Here is a 23,885-nt window from a genome sequence, read left to right as displayed (position 1 = left end):
CCAACGATTCCATTCAATGGCCGTGAGGAGGGCAGCATTTATGATTTTGTTTTATTTATAAAATGCCCAGCGATCGCTGGCTGCTACCAATGATGATATTTACAATTTTCCCTTCTGCCTCTTTGTATCATTTTTTTGCCTTGTTTTTAGCCCTCTTACATTTGTCGCATAGTTTGGATCTTGACCAGGTCCAAAAAGGCAGCATCCTTTGTCTCCGGACCTTTTGGCGGGGCTCGAAGGTTTCGCGCCCGGCGCAACAGCATCGGTTGTCCATATCTGGTGTTATGACAAATGCTGTATGTAATTATGGCTCGGCCAGTGAGTGTGTGTGTGTGTGCGTGTGTGTATTCTATAGCTGTGATCTTCCTCTTCCTAAAGGCCGCAGCCGCAAAAAGATATCAAAAATGTCGCATATTAATAACGCTCTCCATTGGCGGAGGCAGGACACGAAATGCGTTTTGTGCCTTAATTAACCCTTTTTAAATTGGGCATAATTAGGGTGGAGCAGTGGCACTGAGAGAAATAGTTTTGGTTTATAAAAAACACTCTAAAAAACTCTTTCTCTGGCTTACCTTGCCTTGATCCATCAGCTAATTTTTGAAAAACGAATTTCATTGGATTTACGAAAAGGATTTTCCTGATTTATTTTTAATTTCCTTCTCACTGCCAACTATTTTCTCTCAGTGCCTTCTGACATCCATCATCTCATCATTATATCATTCACATTCGTTAATATTTTTGAAATATTTTCGCGTAATTTGTTGATATCAATTTACACAGAGCCGCTGTTCAGTCTTGGCCATAATTATATCATTTCGATTGATCGATGCGCCTCGCTCCACTGCCAGCCCTATATCGAGGGCTATAATGGGATGCCACAGATACCAGACAGATTTACCATTGTTCTCAATATATATATATAGATATATATCTGAGTTATTTAGTTGCTAGCAGTGTATGGATTGAGCTCATTACTGGGCTCTAGTTAGAAGACTTTGAGAAGTGGAACCCCATACAGCCCAGCGGGTGAGCCTTGTATAATGTATAATTAAAGATCTCTCTCCCCGGATTATTTCACCTCCCCCTACTCTTGTTTGTTAGCAGCAGCAGACAGGTGCAGGTGAGTTTTGTTACTGTTGACGATGATAAATGTGTCGCATGAGCCAGACATAAATGGTTTGATTTGGTGGCCAGCCCTCCAGTTCCTCCCCCCATTCCATGGCCAGCATCATCGCCTTTGGGGCTTTGGAACGCCTCGATACCGATACCGAGAGTATTTAAAGCAACTTTCACACTACACTCAATTGTCTGTTTTAGGGCCAAAACGCCCTAAAAGGCCAAAACACGCGCAGACTCAACAGGCCATTGCAATGAAAAAACTAAGAAAAATTATAAAATCAAGTCCATTGAGGGAGCTACTGTTGGATCTTTGGGATACCCTGTAAAGATGCTTAAATCATCTATTATTAAACTTTAAATTAAGTTTCTAAAATTTGTAAGAAAGATTTAAAAAGATAATGAAAAGGAAAGCTATTTTTTGGACCTAAAAAATTTCAAAAAATTTTATGAAGACTTACAGGGTACCACTAATCTACCCTTAGTTTCCTTTCCTTAGTATTTATTTGTCTGCTGCACAAATTTGGACACATGTTGCATACCAAAAATGCGCAACGTAAAAGGATACTTTTTGCCCCGATTCCGAGTCCGATTCCGATTCCGATCCCAGCCCGAGTCCGGGCAAACGCCAATAATTTATAAAGCGGACAATAAAATGTTATCAAACGGGGAAAAAAAAGAATATATATACGAGGTGTGTTCAAAAAGTAAGGTGACTCTTCAAATTTCGCGAATTTCAAATTTTTCGATTATCGATTTTTTTGTTTTGTTATATTGGTACACTCTTCCCTAACATCTGTACCAAGTTTCAATGGAACATCCTCTTTTGTTTGGTTGTGAGAGGCGTAAAGTTACAAGTTATTTTGCGAGCTCGGCGATTTTTTGCTATCGAAAAATATGGATCAAAGGATTTGGATTTTTTGGCCAAAAACAACACCACAATAATGCCTCAGCCACCATATTCACCGGATTTGGCCCCATGTGACTTTTTCTTGTTCCCAAAACTGAAGATAATCGAAAAATTTGAAAAATATGAAATTTGAAAAGTCACCTTACTTTTTGAACACACCTCGAAAACTTCTAAAAGGTTTCGATAATCGAAAAATTTGAAATTCGCGAAATTTGAAGAGTCACCTTACTTTTTGAACACACCTCGTATATATACAAGCTAAAGAAGAATCTGGACAGAAGGAGGGACAATCGCGAGTCGACAGGCTGAACTAAATGCTGCACGCCTGCGCATTCTGAACTCTGGAAAATAAAATGAAAAAAAAAGGAGAAGAGACTCCTCCTTGGCTCCGATGATATATGAAATCATATAACAGCAATCGGCAGGCCCCAACAAGAGGTACCACAGATCGCATAAAGTGTGTGTAGTTTATTAAGCGCGCCAAGAAAATGACACAACAACCATATTGGCCTTCTTAGTTCTTGTTGTTGTTGTTGTTATTGCTTTACGCCATATAATTTATGGGCCTTCAGCGAGTTGGCTTAGAGAATTTGCCACAGTTTATTTATGAGCCAGACAGGCCGATCGAAAGATCAATGCCTCAATAGAAATGGAAATGAAGTCAACTCCATCAGCTTTTTGATTTTGTGCACAAAGCAATCGAAAACGAATTAGCAAATTAAGATTGATATTCACAGGAGCAGTAGATGGAGTTTTAATGGCCAATAATATTGTTAGTTTATTTAATTTAGTTGAGGGGAAAGATGGAGGAGAAGATGATATCTAACAGGAGATGGAAAGTATTTAAGGTAGAAAAGTTAAGGGATAAAGATTTGGGCCTTGAGTATGGATTTTTCGCTAAGCTAAGTTAGTTTAAAGAATTTTTCCTTTAAAATACAATTAATTTCCTTTACAAAAATCCTTAAATAATAAACAAAATCTATCTAAAACTTCCAATAAAAATCAAATAATATGCATAAATCGTTCCCAAAACCCGTAATCCGTAACCCGTCATTTAACCCCCCCATAAATCAGAGTTCTATTAAAATATCGTAAATCAAAACCATAAAATTTACAATATTTCAATCAGTGGCTGATCATCGCAGAGCTGCTCCCTCCTTCACTTTTGCATTCCAACAAAGCGCCCTCGTCACATGATATCCATGAAACAAAGTCAGAAAAACAAAAGAACAGAATGAATAAATAAGCCACAGAGAGTCGCATTTAAATAATTCGACGGGGCATTCAATCTATATTTAAAGCGAAAATTGATCATAAAATTTGCAAGGCACGTTTCGAAATTAAATCATTTTAGTTGAGCATGAGCGAAGGCTTCGTGCAGTAAAATAAAAAGCAAAACACAAAAACGCGAAGATCATCAAACCTATGGCAATCGCGGCTTTTAAATGATTTTTATAACACTTCTACGGCGGCTTTTCAATAAAACAACAAAAATTCGATGAATTTTATGGCGTGGCAAAAATTTAATGACATCAATCGAACGAACTCCCTCCCCATTGTTTCGCTTTTCTAATATACAAAAAGGTTTTAATGGATTTTTTGTTCGCCTCAAATTCGGATTCGAATTGGGTTTTGTTTTTTGATTTTCGATTTTATTTAAACATATAAACGGGACCATAAAAAACTCAGACATAGACTCCCTGAAAGCGTGTTAAAAGTAGACTAATGGCTTTTAATTTAAGCCAAGCTTTTCTTTCTCAGGGAGGGGGGCGGTGTGGGGTTAGAAAAGTCAACCAAATAATTGAATAATTGTATGCCGGCCATCGAGTGAGTGTGTTTGATGAACTTTCTCCTCGACGTCCATTCAAAATTAAATCACTTTACGCACTTTAGGCTCCGCCTTGCCAGTCTGTCTCGCTGGCGATGGCTCAGCTATGAGATTTTTATCTCCAACCAAAGCGGCGCCTTAAACAAACAACAATTTGCCCGTTTTTTTGTTTTTTTTTGTTTTTTTTCTATACACAAACGCATGTATCTTGAAGATACATTTGCGTGCCAATGGCGTAATTTACCACTTAACATATCAATTGTGCGGCTATTAATCAAACAACAGACGAGTCGGGGCTTGTGACTGGTGGCCAGAAGGGGCCCCTGACTCTGGATTCCTGCTTTGATTTGTACGCATCGCTTGTCAAACAAAAGTGAGACAAAAGCTGAGAAGATATACAAAGCTCCACGCACACAAAAATACTGGGAAAAAATGAAGAGTTAGTCTAGGAAATTTGAAGATTTTTAAGCTTACTTTAAGTATTTTTAAAAAGAACTAATTGCTTGCTAAGAAATTGGGTTAAAGTTGGATTTTTAAAAAGTTCAAAAATTGGAATGTTTTTTCGGAAACTTCACACATTATTTTTTCTAAATATTTTCAACACACTTTAAAATTTAATAAAATATAAATTTTAAGTTTTTTCCCAGTGCACACACACACCAGAGATTTTTCATATCGTAAATGTCCATCAAAGTCCACAAGCAGCGAGCCAAATCATAATAGGAGCATAAAGAGTAGAATTTTTAACACCTCACTCCTCCGCACTCGAGCTCTTTTGTTCTCCGCCCTGGACACAGTGGCCCCCCCTCATCTTAGTTATTGTATTTGATTTTTTTTTTTTTATTCTCATATTTTTCATTGGCAGTTGGCAGACAAGCCATCAGAGGGCGATCGATAAATGCTACGAAGGCATTCCTCTGGTATTCACTACGAAAACTATTCCATTGAGGCTGTCAAATGACGGCGTCTAATTGCTTTTGTTTGCTCCACTAAGGTGCCTAACGAACTCGAGTGCACGGAGCCACAGAAATATAACAACTCAATTCGAAAAGCGAAACAAATATCTCGAACTCCTTCAGCTGATAGCTGGGGCTGGGAGAGTGGCGGGAAAACACTTAAGCGCCAAAGTGTATCTTTGATCTTTTCGAGATGAAGAACCGCACTGACCCCACTCGACTGCCGTTGATGGTCGATATTTTTTTTGGTGGACCAGAGGGGTTTGAGGTGAGTGAGTCAGTGTTTTTTTAAAATATGTAACAAGTATTTGATATCTTCAAAAGTATCTTAAAAATGCCATTTCTGTGTCCTTTAATGAATGACCTCTTTAAGGTCTCAGAAAATAATTAAAAATTTATTTTTACACGGTAATAATTTGCAACTGTTTTTCTGTTTTCATTTTTTAAGCAAATAATTAATTTGAAGATGTAATTGTGTCTCTTATTTTGATATTTTTTGCAAATTTAAAAGCCATTTCTTATTTTAAGATAACTTTTTACTCTATTTTGACAGAGCAAGAGCTGCGCCACCTAGCGCCTGTCAGCCCAAGCACTAACATCTACACGCCCTTCATGTACTTTTTCTACACGCTGTTAACATAGCATGCTGCATACTTCTAAGCTGTTTACAACAAAACAACCCTGTTATTTAACATAAAAAGTAAACTAAGAAATATTTATAATTTCCCTGCCTTAAAAATTCCACAAAAATTAATAACAACAATTTTTTTGATTTTCTGGCCACTTATATATTTTCGATGCTGTTTCTGTTAGCAAAATTTGTCATTTATTGTTTAATGAATGGCTTGACTTATGTTAATGGAAAATTCCAACATTTTGCACATTTTGTATTTGTTATGTTTTAAAGCAACGACACTCTTGAAATGCTTTTCATTTATTGTTGTTTTGTATATATATTTTTGTTTTTTGTTATTCTCGGGGGGGGGGCAATAGGAATAAAAATTGCAAATTTATACATACGGTACGCGCAGTCTAAAAACAATAAAGTAACAAATGTCTTAGGAAACACACAATTTGTCTATTTCTCATATGTATTTTTTCCATCTTGTATATGTATATGTTGTTTATATGTATATATAGTTATTTATAATAGCCATATTATTAGTTAGAAGTAAGCATACTATCTGTACAGAGATCTTTCTTTTGGTTTTATTGAGTTAAGAGCTGAGAAAGAGGATGATTCCAATGGCGATTTAGAGGCTCAATCCTTCAAGATGATGCTGAAAGTGAAGAAGAATATTTTCAAATCTTAAGTTTAGGTTATATGTTCCAAAAAGTTAATGGAAAATCATTTGTAATATCAAACAAGGTGAACTTCTGTTAAACTTATTCAAAAGGTGTCTAAAAGTATGCAGTAAATAAATGTTAGTCCTTCAACCTCCTAAATTACGATTTTCACACTTTTCCACACTTTTAGATACTTTTATTAGGAGTTTTTCAGTCACCTTCCGACCACTCACATGCGTTTTCTTAACGATTTTCGCTTTCTGCGCAACTTTTTGTATGTGAATTTGCTCGGTGAGATTTTGTAGTCTTCATCGAATTCCTGTTCTAGCTTGACTAGATTTTGCAAGTTCAACTGGCAGTCCTGCAGCAGAATTACACATCGTTATTAAAGGTTAAAGGTAAATAGTAGCACTACCCACCTCTAGATTCTTGAAATGCCAACGGGAATCGCCGGGGGAACCCCCATCGCTGGTCAGCTCGCTGATACATGTCCGCATTGTTGGCCAGCACTGGCAGCGTTTGTTTGTGATCTCACAGCCCGGCTGCAAAACAATTGACTCGCTGTCAGAGCAATTATCATGCTGACTGTAGGTCAGGGCGGTCAGGTGCTGCAAATCTATTTAAAAAGAAACAAAAAAAAAAAAACACAAAAACAAAAATAAACAAAGTTATTAACACAATATCGATGCAGAGAGGAAAACTGTTGGGGCGCATTAATCCACATATTAAATGTTCATTAAGCCCCCCAAAATGAACTTTGATTCTTAACGCATTAAAAGAGATTATGGTGACGTTTATTTTAAATTAGCCGCGGCCTATATAAGCGGAAAGCATTTGCATTTTCCGTTTTAGTTTGGCAAAATGTTTGCCCGACTTTTAGTTCTCATCATATTACTCCCTCTGCAAATTGGCTTGGCAAAGGTTTGTTCTAACGGTATCAGAAAATGATTTTTAACTTTAGTTTCCCGCCAGAATAACTATGACATCGTTATCAAGTCCCTGGAATGTAAGGTGATAGCAGAGAAATATGTCAACGAATTGCAATGCCAACTTGTGCGTCAAAGGATTCCCGTGGTAATGGCCAGATTTAGTGTGAATCAAACTATCGAGCACTTTGACATCCATTCCAAGTTTGATTTGCTGAAGAAGGATAAGAGCCGCATGACTGTGGCAGATCTCAAGATGGATGGCTGCAAATACTTGGGCTCCATGTACCAAAACAATATTATCGGAAAACTGTTTAAGAGACTAAGATCTGTCAGTAATCTGCCAGCTGGCTGTCCTATTTTAGGGGTAAGTCAACTTAGGTTACTTCATTACATCTCATTAAGTTTCATTTTTAAAGAAATATTTCATTTTTTGACAAACTCAACAGTTTGTTAACTTCAACTTCAGCTATCATTCGAAGTCACTTTGAGTTTATCCAACTTATCAAAACTAAAAGAATAAACATTTTTCGATGACAACAAACGGAGACCAGGCAATTTAATGAAATAGAACTTCCGTTTGTTTTTTAGCCAGACTAGTTCGATGGCCAAAGTTTGCCTCTCCTGCCTTCTGCCCGGCATGAGGAAGACAAATATTTTCCTTTGGGAAACAACTTTCAATAAATAAAAGCAAATATTTGTCAACATTTCGTGTTGCGGCACTCTCGACGAGTAAAACTAGTTAAATTTGAACAACATTCTGGCCGTTATTTCATTTAGTATTTTCCATTTTCCATTTACTATTTTCAACAACCATACAACCATTTTCATTTAAAATTGACGCATGGACGGGGTAGGACATTAATTCCCCAAACACGATTACACACAAAAACCAAATTGATGGCATGAAATTATGCAGGGAAAACTGTACGAGATCCGCAACTATACATTCAATTCGGACGAATTCCCGCCAGGAGCTCCGCAGGCCAAATGGCAAATACGAGTCAAATTACTGAAGCGATCCGAACTGGTTGCGGACATATCATTTGAGGGCTCTGTGGTCTATAATACGTGATGTTAATGCATAATGGATGCGACTAAATACAGGATGCTCCTCCATAACCATAACCCGCTAGCTGGTGCCTTCTCTATCGTTCTTTTTTTAAGCGTGCAAAATATACACTTGAAAGAATTCCCCCAAAATTGTATTTATTTTAGATATATCTGAATAACATGTCAAAAGAAATGTATAGATTTATCACAGCCCCCACGCATTTGTAGATAATAAATTTGTAGATATTTTTCTCTAAGTGTATTTAGTTTTCTATCGACTCACCCATGCACACGCCCAGTCCGCTGCTAATGGGCAGCTTGGTCACACACTGCAGGGGCGGCTCACATTGACCGGAAAATCCGCCCGGACCGCCGCAGGATTCGCCCAAAGTTTTGGCGCATATGCGGCAACATCTGCGAATAGTTTGACATATATGTCATTAATATATATATATATACTTTATGAAGCATAATCCTTGGGCTAGAAATGAATCCCAGTAGTAATTGATTCGATTCCGTCTTGGATTCGATAAGCGTTAACAATTAGTTAACACTCTGTATTGTGATGTGGTTGGTTGGGAAGGGAAGTTGGGGGGAAGCATGATGTGAATTCCTAAGCAGTACGTGACTCACGAGGCGAATTGGATTGGCATTTAGATGGGACACTTTGATGCCCTGACTCTCTTAATTATATCATTGCCAATTATTAAGATCGTTGTGTGGTGAGGAATTTTTAGTTAACTTCGTTAAGGGGAAAGTCAGTAATTGACATTTCTCTGACAAGTCACAAGCCAATTTTATCAGAATATGTAAAAAATTTTAATCAAAACTTGCAAATCAACTTATTTCCATATTTGTAATAAAATTAACATAAGTATGAAAGCAATAATTTAAAGTAATATGCAATTTTTATCAAGGTTTTCTGACTGTCAATTCCCTTTGAGAACATAAAAGTAAATTAATATTAAAATTTTACAATACTAATTAACGTTATCTCTCAAACTCACAAATATTTCATATTTAAGTTTGATTTTTATATTTGCCATAAACATAAGCATAAAAAACAGAGATAATATTTGCATAATTTGTCAATATAAGTGAAATAAAAATATTGAATGCGGTAATCGTGAAAGCTTCAGAATTATTCACAATTAAATTGTTTTCTATTGTTTGGAACGTCGTTAAACAACCAAATTAAGTTCGTTTGTGGGTTAAGCAAACAAAACAGAAAACTGAAAAATTAAAATAAAGTTCTTTTATTTATCTGGGAAATTAAAATAGAGGCTCTCCCTGTACATCACATAAATTGAATATTTTTTGTTTTTATAACACAGATACATAGTCAAAAACTGCCCAAAATGTTCCTTTAGTTAATGCTAATAAAGTTTGAGCAATCAAATATTAGAAAAAGTAGAATTAATACGTTACATTTTACGGAAAGTCTGATTTAATGACGAAATAATATAATCAATCCATTGGCTTAACAACGGATGAACCTATCTTAGCTTAACATCGGATATCGAAATAATATCGATAATTAAGGTGACCATACATTAAGCCTACTGCATGCCGAACATCTGACATGTAAAACTATAAACAAAGATTTATCATCAAAATAACTGTACTTAAGTGCAACTCAGCGTAGAACAAAACTGATTTAAATTTCTCCAAACCCTACCCAAAAAGGAGTAAATAATTTATACAAAATTCAAGCTAGATTAAATCACAAGCAATTAAAACAAATAAATCAAATTTAAGCACCCAACGTCCCCTTGTAAGTAGCTTATATTTTTTCAAAAATATTTAATCCTCATAATGCATGCAAAGTATTTAAAAATAAAACCGCTTAACTAAAGCCTAATATCAATTGCCCTGTTTAGTCTGGCCATAAAAACGATGATATATTTAAGAGGGCCAAGGACAACCACCTCTCCATTACCATTCCCATTGCCTGGAAAATATCTTTCTAATTGGAGTGCTGGGTGGAAGAGGAGGAGGAGAAAGAGGAGGTCGACTTACTTGCAGGGATCCCAGAGCATAAGTCCTTTGCCGGGGCAGTCGGGCGAACGGATAACGTCGCACTCCTTCGGATTGCAGTAGCATTTGAGGCCATTTACCACGTTGTTGCTGCCGCCAGATGCTGCCATTATCAGGAGGAGATAGCACCACAAGTAGATGAGCAGCGCGCTCACGTTCAGGCGGCCAAAATAACTTCCGTTCGGTCGCATCCTATGCGGAAGTTTGGCTTTGTTGTTCAACGTCCTTGTGCGTACATCCTGCTCGCTGGCAAACCCGTCCTCCTGATCCTGCTTCTGCTCCAACTCCTGCCACCCTACTACGCCTCTGGCACTTCCGCCCATTTATAGGCAATTTTTATTGCGCCCCTGTGCGTTTGCGTTCCACTGCCTCCAATGATGATGATGATGCTGCTGCTGCTGCTGCTGATGAGGATGCTGGCTGGCAAGGATTCTGGCCGTGGGTACGATTGCGAGTACGGGTGGTCCGGTGTCCGGGTCCGGCGCAGGCAATTTGCATGTTGACTGCAAAGAGCAAGAGAGAGCGTTCTTAAATGATTAAAATGCCATAAACTGCGGCCAGACCTCTACTTTTCCCAACCCCTGAATTGGGCCCTGAACAAGCCCCTGAATAGGCATTTTACAATTGAAAATTTGCGGAAATCGGTTGCCGGTCTAATTTCATTAAAATTTCATTGACGCTGGGTACTACTTTTCGGTGGCCATAAATTTGTAAAATGGTTGGCAATAAGGTTCGGGTTCGGTAAATTGAAATTTCCTCAAATGGTGACATTTTATGTGTTAATCAAATTGTAAATTAATAAGGGCACTTTGCTATTTCAATGGGCAGAAAAAGCAGAAATATTAATATTAATTTGAATTTTATTATTATCAAATTGTGATTTACTGAATGAAGACATTGCAATGGGCTTAATTTTAATTGATATTCTGGGTGGCTCATTCTTGCTTTTAAAATCTGTCAATAAAATAAACAGAAATACAAACTGTTGATACAATTTCCTTTACATTTTATTGTGGTTGAAATATTTCCCTTTACCTCTAAAAATGCAACCTGGTTTTTAAATTAAAACGTGCCATTTTATGTCAACTCATTAATTGGAAAAGGAAGTTTGTAAATCATTTTAATGGTTTCAGACTTTTGCTTTGTGAGTTGTTTTTTTGTTTTATAACTAAAGTTACATATTAAATATATGATAAAAGTTTGTAAGTAAAGTTTGGAAAACTAATTAGTTGGTGTAATCATTGCAGCAGCATTAGCTACTTTTCTGACATAAATTTGTAATGTGACTAAATGGTCATAATGATGGCAAAGACAACTTTGAAAGGTAAATCTAAGCGGAATTATTATTACATTTTAAAATAGAGTTTTAGTATTCCAAAGAGACATTTCCCTTTTTAATATTTAATCTATGCATTGCATTTTAACATTAGTAAGCATAAAAGAACAAAAAATGCTAAATTGACAAAGAAGTTTGTTTGATCTTTTCTGTTTAATTCATGAGTTTATCATCATAGTTGCTAAGTTAACATAAAAGCAGTTTATTTCATGAAGTTTTAATTACAAATAGATTACATTCAACAGGAAAGTATACAAATATAGAACAAACTTTTAGGGTCAATGTTTTCTTTCCTGCCACTCCAACAGAAAACCTTTTCCAATGACTGTGAAAACTTTGAGGGAAACATACTCGTAATCTGATTTAAATTAAGCAGTCAGTTTTTTTTTTGAAAAGAAACCCAACCAATTTGTCCAACAGCTTGAAAAAGTTTCTGGCAATTAAAGTTTTTCCATTTAACTTCCCCCAAACCTTGGCAATGTCATATACTTTTCTTTTTTAATCAACGTTTGATCAAGCTGGCTTCAAATCGCACTTCGGCGACTTCGGTGGCTTAATTAACCAAACGTGGTCAGGGCCAAAATCAGAGCCCGGAAAATGAACTCACTGATAGACCACAAAAAAAGGAACAATACCACGAAACAAAAAAAGGAAAAAGCTTCGGAAATTAATTTTAACAAAACCTTCAAAAAAAAAGTCATGCCACATGCCAAAAAGTTGTGGAAAATCAAGGCTGAAAATTGAACTGAATGTGAAGGAAATCCAATTTGCTAGAACTCCTGACCAACTAATTTGTATTTAAACGTTTGATGTCCTGTCAGGACTTTTCACTCTAGGAATAAATGAAAATTCCTAACCTATTACAATATGTATTTTCGAAATTTTTGCGCAGTTTCTTTGCTTGAAAATCAATGGAAAAATAATAAACTTTTGGCAATTGCAATTGTTGTTTTTTTGGTTCTCTTCTGTTCTCTATTTCACTTTGCCTTGGCCGAAAGGACACACTCCACTCGACATTATAGCCATGGCTGTTGTTGTTTTTGTTGTTTTTTCAGTTGTTGCCCGTCAACCACTTTCAATTTGGCATTCAATTTTTGTTGTTCTGTTTTTATAACAACGCCACTGACACAGTCACAAAGCCTTAACACACACTAGCACACTCAGCGGAGCACACACCTCGTTACACCTAACGATAGACGTTTAAGACTAGCACTCGCTATATAGTATATAGTGCTATATCCTTATCGTTGTTGTTGTTGCTATCGCTATCCTGACGTTAAACATTCGGTTCCGACAAATCCCAATGAATTTTTCATGCGCTTTTGTCTGCCGCACGCGGCCATTTAAGGCAAGAGACTGAACTAACCTGCTGCCTCTGTCGTTGCATAGACCTTTTGCCAGTTAGAACGAACATATATCCCCGCCGATTTCGGGATATTCCTATGGTTTTGTTCTTGTTAAGGCTCCCTCTATATAGAAATATCCCAGTATTTTCTCTCTTCGCGCAAGCGCTGTTCATATTGAGCCTGGAAGGCAGAGTTATCAGACATAACAAGCGAAGGTCTCTCGTAGGATGTGCGAAATTCGGGTTTATGTGGTGGGAGAATTCACGATTAAGAAAGGAGAAGTTTTTGAGGAAATTTCCCTTTTTTTTTGGAAGTTTTTCTTTGATTGACAGATATAACCTTCTAATTTAAGAATTTCCGTTAGGAAAAAAAAATCTTAAAAAGTTTACGAAATGGTCACCTTAAATATCGATATGATTCCGATAGCCGATGTTAAGCTAGCATAAGGTAATTGGTTGGCAAGCATTTTCGATTCGATACATTCTTAAGTGGGAAGTGAAGTAACAGAGACCTAGAAATGAAATAAATACATAAATTAAATTTTACGAAAAAGACTTAACTGTTAAAGTTTTTGTCTTAAAATTAAGTTTTTCATTACTTTTATAAAGTTTTATTTTATTTTTATTTATTTCTTTTGGAATTTTACTTAAGGCAGCTTTGATTTTCGTTTTTTTCCAGAACTTTTAAGAATTCTTTCACGAGAAGCGTTTCAAACCTAAATACCTGTTTGGAAGTTAGTCTATTAACGTTATAAGAACTTTATTATCTTAATTTTAAATCAACCAAAGTCCCCCTATTTTTAAAACACACATTCAGCCACCGCATAAACACCCTCGTAGCGAAGAGCTCTTGATGATTATGGCGCGACGAGAGCAAACAGCGGATGCAGAAACATCCTTCAAAATATAAAGTCATTTTTGTTTATTATAATTACAAATAAAGAGCAGGATGCAGGGGCTTAAGCCTAAGCTGTTTCCCGACGTTGGGCGACGAGATTCACTAAGGCCGCCAATCACGAAAGCGGGCTAATGGCCAATTTAAAAGTATGAAAAAGTCAGCTCGTTTGTCTTGTGATTATTTTATATAAGTATTTTCTTCATGTTTTTTTTTTTTATATTTTTAAGCTTGTAGCAGTTTAGGCCGCAACTTTGATGATGAGGCAACCGTGTCAGCTGCTAATAAGCATCGCTCTAAGCAATTTGCCTCCAATAAAAGCCACACACCGCACACGGGCCTATCAAGTGAAAAACTTCTCCTCCTTCTGGCCATTCTACTTGCCCCTCTAAAAAAGCAAGGGCAAAAAACTTGCAACTTTTCCAATTAGCGTAAAACAGACGTTTGAGTCCAAAAGTACACGAGAGAGTTCAAGTCCGAGAGAGATGTGGGTGCACACGTTCACCTCCCCCTTTTGATTTTCCCACCGAAGATGAGTCCAATGCCACAGTAAATGTTGCGTAAAACAACTGCGGACTCGGGCTGCTGAATATTCTCCCTACTCCCTCCTCCCCACCCTTTGAAATGCCCTTCGAAAACCACCCAACACCCCGCAGATTTACAATTGAACAAAAGAGCAATCGGGAATTATGAGCGGGCAAAACTTTTTTAACAACAATAATGGAACGTAAAGAAAACGCTCAGCTCCCCAACAAGAAAAACAAGAAAAACATATATATATATGTATAAATTGAAAAAAAATAACTGTACCGAAGAATATGAAAATATCGATGCAGTGGGGAAAAAACTGGTAATCGATTTGGCTTCCCACTGGGAATCAAAACATCCGCTGGAAATGAAAAAGTTATATTTTTTATAAAAACATGTTAACTGCCTACATAAATATTCCTTGTTAAATAATTTGTAAGTGAAAAAATTGATTGGTATTTAAATAGAGGAATAAACAAATTAAAAGAAAATAAGAATGTTTGATACAAAAAATATTGTTAACATTTTTTATAAATATATTTAAATTTTACAAGTAATTTCCTGCTGTTAACTTTACATTTAAAGTCAAAATTATACGACAGCGCTCCTTATTAACCCAAAAATGACTTTAAAAATGTATTTAAAAATTTTTAAAAATCAGATTAAAGTTAAATATCATAAACATTATCTGAAAAATACTTTCCTTTCTCTGTACTACCCAGCCCAGTGCAAAAAATATCGAAAACTTATGCGCTCAACTTGATATGCTGCAAAAAGTAAATGTGCAACAATGTGGCGGGTGGGTGGTGGCAGCAGCTTAAATTGTAAGTGCCCCCATCCTCAGAGAATGCAGCATTTCGGCTATTAATTCTTGAACAATTGCCAGAGGCAAAAGTTTGCCTCAATGGTTGGGTTAAAAAAGCAAAAAAAAAAACCAACCAAGTAAAAAGAAAATATGAACCAAGAGACTGGAAGGGAGGAACTTGCCGCCGTCGGTGCACACATTTATTTTCAATGTTTCATTACTTAACAACTTTTTGATGACAGTTTTATTGGCATTTAAACAAAAATTGAAGTGTTCTCTTCAGCCATACATATTTTTCACATTTTTTTTATATATTTTTTTTGTGCCTTTTTTGTTCGAGTACGTCATAAAACATTAAACACGAGAAAAACGCACATAAAAAGTTTCCTACGATTGGCAGAGGCTGTGGCTGGAAAATGAGACCATCAAAGGCCAGGGCGGAAAATGGCGTAAGGAAAAAAGGCAGTTGCCATGGCAGAACACGAAGGTTGTTGCCATGCTTTTACCATCGAAACTGGTTGGCTTGTAATCTGCAATTATATCGAGGCATTCAGATTCAGATAGAAGCAACACTCTCTCTCTCTCTCTGGGTAAAAGTTGGTGCACAAACTTTGCTGCACAAACACAAAAATGTAATTCAAATAAACTTGCACAGCTTTTCTGAGTATGCTTCAGAAATAAATAAATGTTAATTTCGAGAGGAGAAGATAAAATCAAGACAAAGCCAGAGATTTTTAAGAGGAGGCGCACAAATTGAGATATTTCGGTGAAGTACGGCATGGAATCAGGCCAAATTTTGAAACAGAATTTTTGTTTTTCTATTGATTTAATGATATCTACTTCAAAGTCCATAAAGCCTTGTTTGTTGTTAAATTGTAGTTTTATAGAAGGCAAATGAAATTGAGAAAATAATAAAATGCAATGGTTGGGGGGTAAGCTCTTAGTTTTAGATCTGAAATAAATTATTTGGTAAAGAAATATTATTTAAAATTGCTGTAGTTGGGAGAGAAAACTCTCTCACAGGACTTTATATTAGTTACAAAATATAAATTTCTTTAAAAAAATGCTTCTTATTTTTACTTTTCAATATTTTCCCATCATCCTTCTTTACCCCCAATTAATCAAGGTCGATCTTCGGCCTTTCCAGATCCTCGTCCACCGCCCAATTAGCCATTATTCCAAAATTTGAATTTGAATTACAAATTAATCCCAGGCAATCCTAGCCGGGTAAAAATATAAAAAAGAAAAACCAAATTTACGCAACGCCCACACAATTTATTTGGAACCATTTTTTAAGGGATTTTCTTTAGGGTAATTTGCGTGTTTTTTTTCCTTTTTTTTTTGCCCCGTTGGATTTACTGTCGTTGGATCTTAAGGATTCGGGAGTTTTAAGGGGATTGAGAGACAGAGAGAGGGGAAGCAGAATGTCCGCAATGGCCGAGTAATTTGCCACTCGTCCATTTTAAATTACATTAGTTGAGACGCGGCTAAGAAAATGTGAGGAGTTTTCCAGATAGAGAGAGAGAGAGAAAGGGAGAGGGGGGGGGATAACCCTGGTCAAATGCATATTTCTCGTTTCAATTACTTTCGCGGGGTAGAAAAGCTGTCGGCGGTATACCAACACTAGCGGATATTTGAACCCCCAGAAACATCCGCATTTGCCTTAATGAAATTTGCATATAAATTGCAGGACCCAAAGTTGGAAGTTGAAAGTTGATTTCGATTATTTGATGGGCGACTTTCATGAAGTTCCTCGCGACATGGCCATCATCATCGTCCTCCTCGTCGTCGTCGTCGTCGTCATCATCCATTGTTCCATCTTGTTTTTTGCCCGTCGTCGTCTGTTGCTGCTGTCTTCTCGCATACCGCACGGGATTTTTACTTTTTGCCATTTTTGTATTTTCCTGTTTTTTACTTTTACTTTTTAGGTTGTCAAAATGTCGACTTGTTTATCTTTTACATGACGCAACACTGTGGCATCAGCATCATCATCATCATCATCAACATCAACATCAACATCGTCGCCGCTCCGTTGCATTGCCATCCAGATCCCGAGCGTTGTGGCATGCCGCACGCCAAGTGGAGCGCACTGCTGGAAAAGTATGCAGCTCCATTTTCCTGTCCACCTTCTCCTGCTGCTCACTCTTTCATCAGCCGCCACCCAAAAAAAAAAAAAACGCCCCGCCCATCCCTATGTCGCATAGCCAAGCCCTGGAAAATGAGTGAAACTAAAGCCGGCTGGCTGAGTGGCATTTAATGCACAGCTAGTAGGACACAAAGTCGGAAAAGGCGGAGATATAACCGCAGAAATGGCAGCACACGCGGAAATCAGCTTTCAGCTTTTCCACGTTGGCTCGAATTGCTGCTTTAGACTGGGAAATATCCTGCCAGCTAGTCAGAAATATCCTGCCAGCTCATCAACTGTCTTTTGATTTTGGTATTAAAGAGTTTCCTTTTAGGGAGAGGGATAAAATGCAAGCTGTCTTACAACCAGAAGCTGTCCCACAAGAAATCGATAAGGAATCACTGTAAACACATTTTCTTATATTTACTTTTGCCAAATTTGACTTAAAATAAGTGAAATTCAGTGAGTTTTTGCTTGATTTTTAAGTTCTTAGTGATAAAAAGACCTGCGATTCTTATCCAAATTCAGGAAATCTCAGCAATCCTTGGAGAATACTTATCAATATCAAGATTTCCATATTTGATTTTGGCAAACATTCATTGAATCATTCCTAAGCATGCCCCTGGGTTTTGAAGACCTAAATTCTGATTTAGTTTGCAATTTAGATAGCTAGTGTTATATATTTTATATTTGAGCCCCTCTGGATGCTTCTAATACCCAAAAGAACATATTAAATTCCTTTAGCTGAAATATATTTCATGGCAAATTCACTTGACTGCACATTAAGACTGGATTAAGTGTGGGACAATAACAAAAAGACAACTTGCTGAAAACTTTAAGTAAATGCAGCAATTAAGCCAAAAATCCGCTTATGTTCGCTGAAAGGAAACACTCCGGAAAATGTTATTTTCCCTTTGCCGAATAAATCCCAACTATTAAGGCAATTTGAAAACAAGATTTAATGGTACTTTAAGGCCAAATAACATGCTTGCCAGACTGAAAATCTTTTAGAGACCGGCCATCAAATGCAGGTGTCCTGGAACCTCCTCCAAACCAATCCTCCTCGGGGAGAAACACACCCACGCCCATGCGCCCAGGTGGCATCAATATTTGCCAAAGGGTTTGGCTCCTGATTCCGCTTTTCCGGCTGCTGCTCTTGCTGCTCCTGCTGCTGTTGCCTGCGGCAGGCTATGTAATATGTAATGTGTAATATAGATGCCATCTCCCATCCGCTCCTTTGTCAACTATGTCATATTTCATTTCGCACAAGTCTTAATACCTTAGATATGCAAACACACGGAGAGAGAGCCGACCAGGCCGGAGCACTTAATGTCGAGCCCGTTCCGTTGATTTTGCAAGCACATGCAGCCAGAAACAGCCACATTCACGTCCACATCCACATCCCAATCTCCGCGTCCTGCCACAGCCACCCCGTATCCGTCCGCATCTCCGGCATTTGTACGCTTGCTCCAGTTTCGAGCATGCAAATTCCGGGCCAGCTCCTTCATGCCTGGCCACACATGTCGGCCAAACTCCGCCCCACTACGCGCCGCAGACCCACGCCTCTTCAGTGCACTGAGAAAAATGTATAGAGAGATCTTAAGATGCTTGGAGTTGGGTTGGTCAGTGGGTAAGGAATTCTTCTACTTTGACATTTTAGGCTTTCTTTTCTTTTTAAATTTCTTTAAATTTGTTTTTAGGTTTCATTTTTTTCATTTGTTTTAATGTCTTGAAAATTCTTTGAGATATTAAAAACTATTTAAAAATACTTTTCTCTCAGTGCCTAGACTACCGTTCTTAAAGGATCCTTCTGGTTAGTCGACATCGTCATCGAGTCAATGAGCAAATGAAATTTATTTCATTATAAAACAGGCGGCCACTTTCCAGAAGACCGTAGTCTGAAGACCTTAGACCGTAGACCGAACCAGACCAAAACCAAACCAGACCGCACAAACATTTGTTTTAGCCTAAATGCCCCACGCCCCACGCACCACGCCCCCACTCCGCCCCGACCATTCACCGCATACCAGCCAGCCGCAAGAAAATTTCATTTTGAAATATGCTTTCTGAAATTATTTCGCTCTTATATGACAGCCGGGTTGAAAGCAAAAATTGTAATATTAATTTTGTGTACAACGTAACAAGACGGAAAAGGCCAAGGCGGACGACCCTAGCAGTCCTCCGAGTTTTCCCCCTTTTAGTCTTTGGGGGAGGAAAAAAACAATGAGCCAGGACTCCCATAATGGAATTTGGTGGTAACGGGCCTTTGGGGTCCGGACTCGACTCTCGCAGTTGTCGTCAAAAGACGGAACAGAGTCAAGGCGAAACGGAAGCAGGTTCCGGAAACGGTTAGACAAGCGTCGGAAAGACACTTCCCCACCGAAGATGTAGATCCTTGTGCTAACTTTATTATTGCACTGCAGTCCATTGTGTGTGTGTGTGTCTGTGTGTGGGTGGTTTTTCTCGAGGAAATGGGGGGGGGGGTTTTATACACTAAATTTGTTCGGACAAAAGTGTCGCCTGGGAATTAAGCTCATCAAGGCTTGATGCCTTGCCAGGATTCAAAGTCCGTAGCTAAAACTCATCCAATTGCGAAGGAGCTAACGATAAGACTACACTGGTCAAGCGGAAATTAGTTAGTTTGTTTGGTTAAGAAGGCGTTTTCTTGTGGGTGGCTATTAGGGGCCTGACCTTTAGTACAAGAAATGAAGTTAAAAGGGCTTTCCCTAGTTATATTTTATGAATTATCAACAAATTTTTGGAATGATTTTCTAAGGAGTTCCGCTTTAAATTTCTATTTCTTTAAAATTTCTTAAATTTATTTGCTTTAAGCTTTGTAATCTTAAATAATTTATTTCCCTGAACCTTAACTAAACATAAATCTCCATAAAAACCACTGTGAATACTTGAATTACTCTATTCCCACTGCCGTAGTTTTCACTTTTCCGACATTTTCCCCCTTCAATGTTCTCAGATAAGAAGAGGATACATTTATTTTGAAAGATGGCGCGGTCCACAATGCTTGGAAAGAAAAACTCTAAGAAAAAAAAGAAAGAAAAGTGAAAAGTAGAAACAAAACAGACAAGGAACTGGACGTTAAAAAGAGGGAGGGGAAATCTGCTGCTGGCATTGGTTTGGCTTTCTGCGAAAAGGTAATCAAAATAAATGAGCGACGCTTTTTGAGGAGGGCGGAAAATCCGTGCAGAACCGCAGAAATAACTCGTTAGCCCTAAATGATGGCCAAGAGGTTGAACCAGAACCAGGGGCTAGGGTGGAAATGGCCCCAAAAAGGGACTGCGATGAAGACGGCGGTTCACTTGAAAATTATGAATTGTTTGTCTAGTAGGTGTCAGGTGCTTGCTTTGTGCATCTGGCCGTAATCACTTGGGTAATCGCTCAAATGCACACACAAAATGATGTTGAAATTTTCCCCAGTGGTTTTCCGCACTTCTTCTCCATCATCATCAGCAGCATCATCATCATCTCCTTACACTGTCACTGTCAAGTGTCTCTTCTTTATCCACTGAGACCTTACCGTCGTCTTGGAATGGGTGGCAAATGGTGGACGTTACGGGTACCTCGGCTTGTGACCTTGCTGTCAGCTCACATGGGAAAAAAGAGTGTGCCACGAAATAATTGATAATAATGGATTTCTTAATAATTCATTGCATAGAGATGTGAACGAACTTGATGAGATGGTATTTAATTAATATTAAATTGGAAAGTAGACACCTAAGGAAAATGGAATTTAATGATTAAGTCAAGTCCCTTAATATACCCAATGACTCATTTACTTTATCTATTATTATGAATCATCTTACAAAAAAGGTGAATAATTTGATAAGCAATATCATTGATAGCCTTTCAAAGTACAAATTTAAAGAATATTCTGATTTTTCCCCCACTTTCCTTTCTCCTACCATTTTTCCACATTACAAATTCCCTCAAACCCACATTTTCCTCTTTGGGTTTTTTAACCTTTTTACTCGCTTCACCTCGCAAAGCATTTCGTTGAACTTTCCCCTTTTTGGCTTTATAACTCACTCAACTTGAGTTTCTTCCCCACGATTTCTTTCCGTTTCGCTTATCCCCCATTTACCCATTTCCCCTTCCCATTTCCCCTTTATGTCTTTACTCACTTTCACTTAACCAAGTTAAGTAGAACATGTTGATTTGCTGCTTTTAATTTGCGACCACACCAACAGCCCACCTTAACGTAGTCAAATTCATCTTGGCCCACTTAAGTCCATGACTTGAACATTCATTTTCCAGGCACCATGTTCTCCCTCTTTTCTTTTTGCATTAAAAAGAAAAACTGGAAGTTTAGCTAAAAGATTCCTTGACGCCTCGAAGTTTCATTGAGTTCCGCCCATAAATTATCATTTGGCAGCTAAAACAGCAACGCCTTCTACTTAAACATCCTGCTGGATTCCAAGGATGATACTTTTTTTTGTTGTTGGTAAGGGTTTTCGTAGGCCAAGTTAGTTGGCTTGTAGGGGATGCATGGATGGCATTATATGCCGCTTACTAACGCAAGTCGTTGGCTCTTATCAGCGTTTCCTGCGGGCCGATTTAGCAAAGACAGCCGTCTAAAATGGATTCCAGTTAACTTGGACCTGGCACTGAGGGAAAATGTTTAATAAATTCTTCTGAAAAAGAATATATTTTGTATATTTTGGATTACTAATAATATATCTTTTATTATATATTGACATATTCAGCATACTATCTGGAGTACGTTCCAATCTGCTATATATTTTTAGACTTAAAAATAATTTACAGGAAATTCCAATTCATTCCCAGCTTGTAGGGGGAACTTATTTTTGACTTTGAACTCTGAAAGTATTCATCGAAAGAGATAAAACCAATGAGGGATTCTGTACCCTTAGCTGTGGTTTTGGGTTTTATCTCTTTTTGTGCACAGCCTAAAAAATATATGTGAAAAAAACACTAAAAACTAATTTTAAGATGGGAGAGTTCTCCTTTAGTTTAACTCATATATTTCAGCTAATTCAGGTTTTTCTTTTAAAAACAAACACAGCTTAAAACCACAACTTTCCTCAGATATTTTCTCTCAGTGAAACTGCCTTGTTTGAAAACAAGACCAAGACCAAGACCAAACAGCCTCTGTAAACTGCGCCTTAGAATGATTCTGAGTCGCTGGCGACAGAAGCCGACACGTTCTTTGGCCCCTTATCATCGTTTATTGTTGTTACATATTTTATTTTATTTTTCGGCAGTTTTTGGGGCTGCAAGGCGCAACAACTTTCGCCCAGCCATGGCTCGTTATTATCCTATTAGGATGTGATGGCACCCGGCAAAAGTTTTCATCCACTAGAATACACACACACACACAGAGCTCATACACACACACACACTATGGTTTGGCCCACATGTCGTATACATAACGCTTTTTATATACTTTCGCCTTTGAGCCGGCTCAAAGACATTACAAGCTCGTTAAAGTGAAATCAATGTTGTTGTCTCCGTGTCTTGGCCGTTGCCATCGCTGTTCATTTTGATTCCGTCCGCTACGTCCGACTTTATTTAGCTATGTATTTTTATTTCATTATACGGATTTTGCCTGCCTTTCTGCTGTTATCTGGCTGGCAGTTTATGCGACAACAACACTTCGGCTAACTGACCATGAAAACGTCTTCAAGGAGTGGGAAAAGAGCAGGAAAGAGGGAAAACTTAAGTAAAATATACCCGCACTCGCTGCAATGTCAGAGAAAAGCTAATGGCGTTGAGATAAAGGAAAAGTATCCGATTTCTTCGGCGACTTGGTTAATGTCCTTTCAGTCAGGCGAGAAATGAGGGAAGTGTAAAGTCATTTTAAGTTAAAACAAAGAACTAAAAGAGCTTATAAAATAAAACGTGATATGAAAATGTTTATATTTCTTAAGCCATTAAACATTTTGTTTAAAAATAAAAATCAGGTAAATTATAAATTATACAAAATTATAAAAATTTCATCAGATTAAATACCAGGTACAGTATTTCTCCTACATTAATTTCAGATCAACTTAAATGATGATATAGTGTCATCAATTTGATGTATTTTTTAAATGTTTTGGGGTCAACATTAAACGCTTCAACCTGCTAATGATAATGACAGCAATTAAGGCGCCCCCATATCACACTGATACCCACAATATCTATATGATTTCATCCAGCCAAACCGTATTTTTAAGGCAATAAATAAAAATGTGTTATAAATTGCAAAAATCAGAGGAATAATTTCAAATGTAAACATCTTGAAATGAAGAAGATTCTCCTCAATTCCATTCACTCCCACTCCCACTCCCCCAGCCGGATTGAATCAACATTTATGCCCAGATCTGTTAATATGCAAATCCAATAATTCCGGCAGCCAGTATTCCCTTGACATTGTTTTCGTCTCATTCCCGACACTTGCTGTGAAGAAAATTAAAGACCAACCTACGAATTCGAATCGGGAAATTAGTCATTCGCCAACTCTCCGCTCACTTGGCAATTAGTCACCTGAACAATCTGCAAGTACAAGCGGATTATATCGTTTGCCGAATAAATGCATGCGGAGATCTCTGCAGTCGCATGTCGTGCACTGAGAGAAGTTAGCTAGCTTAAGATTGGATTTTAGAATATAAACTATATTAGCCAATAATATTTTTAAAACTATTTAATGCCATATTTTAAGCTTTAAGCTTCGTGTCAACATTTTTCCATATTTTTCTTTATTTAAAATTCATTTCCCAG

The 23,885-nt window shown here is 37.5% G+C and overlaps 2 protein-coding genes across 2 annotated transcripts; one reads left to right on the top strand and one right to left on the bottom strand.

The window, feature by feature from the left end:
• Positions 1-5,565: 5,565 nt before the first annotated feature.
• Positions 5,566-12,815, bottom strand: LOC108114699 (cysteine-rich motor neuron 1 protein). The gene is made up of 6 exons (XM_017225795.1): positions 12,626-12,815; positions 10,096-10,616; positions 8,360-8,490; positions 6,517-6,713; positions 6,331-6,458; positions 5,566-6,090 (listed from the first exon to the last, which is right to left on the bottom strand). Exons 2-6 carry the CDS (start codon positions 10,434-10,436, stop codon positions 6,072-6,074), a joined length of 816 nt encoding a protein of 271 aa, XP_017081284.1. The 5' UTR covers positions 10,437-10,616; positions 12,626-12,815; the 3' UTR covers positions 5,566-6,071.
• LOC108114700 lies at positions 6,630-8,343 on the top strand. Its single transcript, XM_017225796.2, has 3 exons — positions 6,630-7,018; positions 7,070-7,390; positions 7,943-8,343. The coding sequence occupies exons 1-3, from the start codon at positions 6,959-6,961 to the stop codon at positions 8,096-8,098; spliced, it is 537 nt and encodes a 178-aa protein (XP_017081285.1). The 5' UTR covers positions 6,630-6,958; the 3' UTR covers positions 8,099-8,343.
• Positions 12,816-23,885: the final 11,070 nt, after the last annotated feature.

Source organism: Drosophila eugracilis, unplaced genomic scaffold, assembly GCF_018153835.1.
Source record: "Drosophila eugracilis isolate 14026-0451.02 unplaced genomic scaffold, ASM1815383v1 contig_2154, whole genome shotgun sequence".
Taxonomy (NCBI): domain Eukaryota; kingdom Metazoa; phylum Arthropoda; class Insecta; order Diptera; family Drosophilidae; genus Drosophila; species Drosophila eugracilis.
This window is presented reverse-complemented; position numbering and strand designations above follow the sequence as displayed.

Excerpts from the sequence above, each read along its gene's own strand:
- LOC108114700 (XM_017225796.2), top strand. The coding sequence starts at position 6,959 with ATGTTTGCCCGACTTTTAGTTCTCATCATATTACTCCCTCTGCAAATT. Across the intron at positions 7,019-7,069 it reads TGCAAATTGGCTTGGCAAAG|AATAACTATGACATCGTTAT; the intron begins GTTTGTTCTAAC and ends GTTTCCCGCCAG. Across the intron at positions 7,391-7,942 it reads CTGGCTGTCCTATTTTAGGG|GGAAAACTGTACGAGATCCG; the intron begins GTAAGTCAACTT and ends GAAATTATGCAG.
- LOC108114699 (XM_017225795.1), bottom strand. The coding sequence starts at position 10,436 with ATGGGCGGAAGTGCCAGAGGCGTAGTAGGGTGGCAGGAGTTGGAGCAG. Across the intron at positions 8,491-10,095 it reads ATGCTCTGGGATCCCTGCAA|ATGTTGCCGCATATGCGCCA; the intron begins GTAAGTCGACCT and ends AACTATTCGCAG. Across the intron at positions 6,459-6,516 it reads GGCATTTCAAGAATCTAGAG|GACTGCCAGTTGAACTTGCA; the intron begins GTGGGTAGTGCT and ends ATTCTGCTGCAG.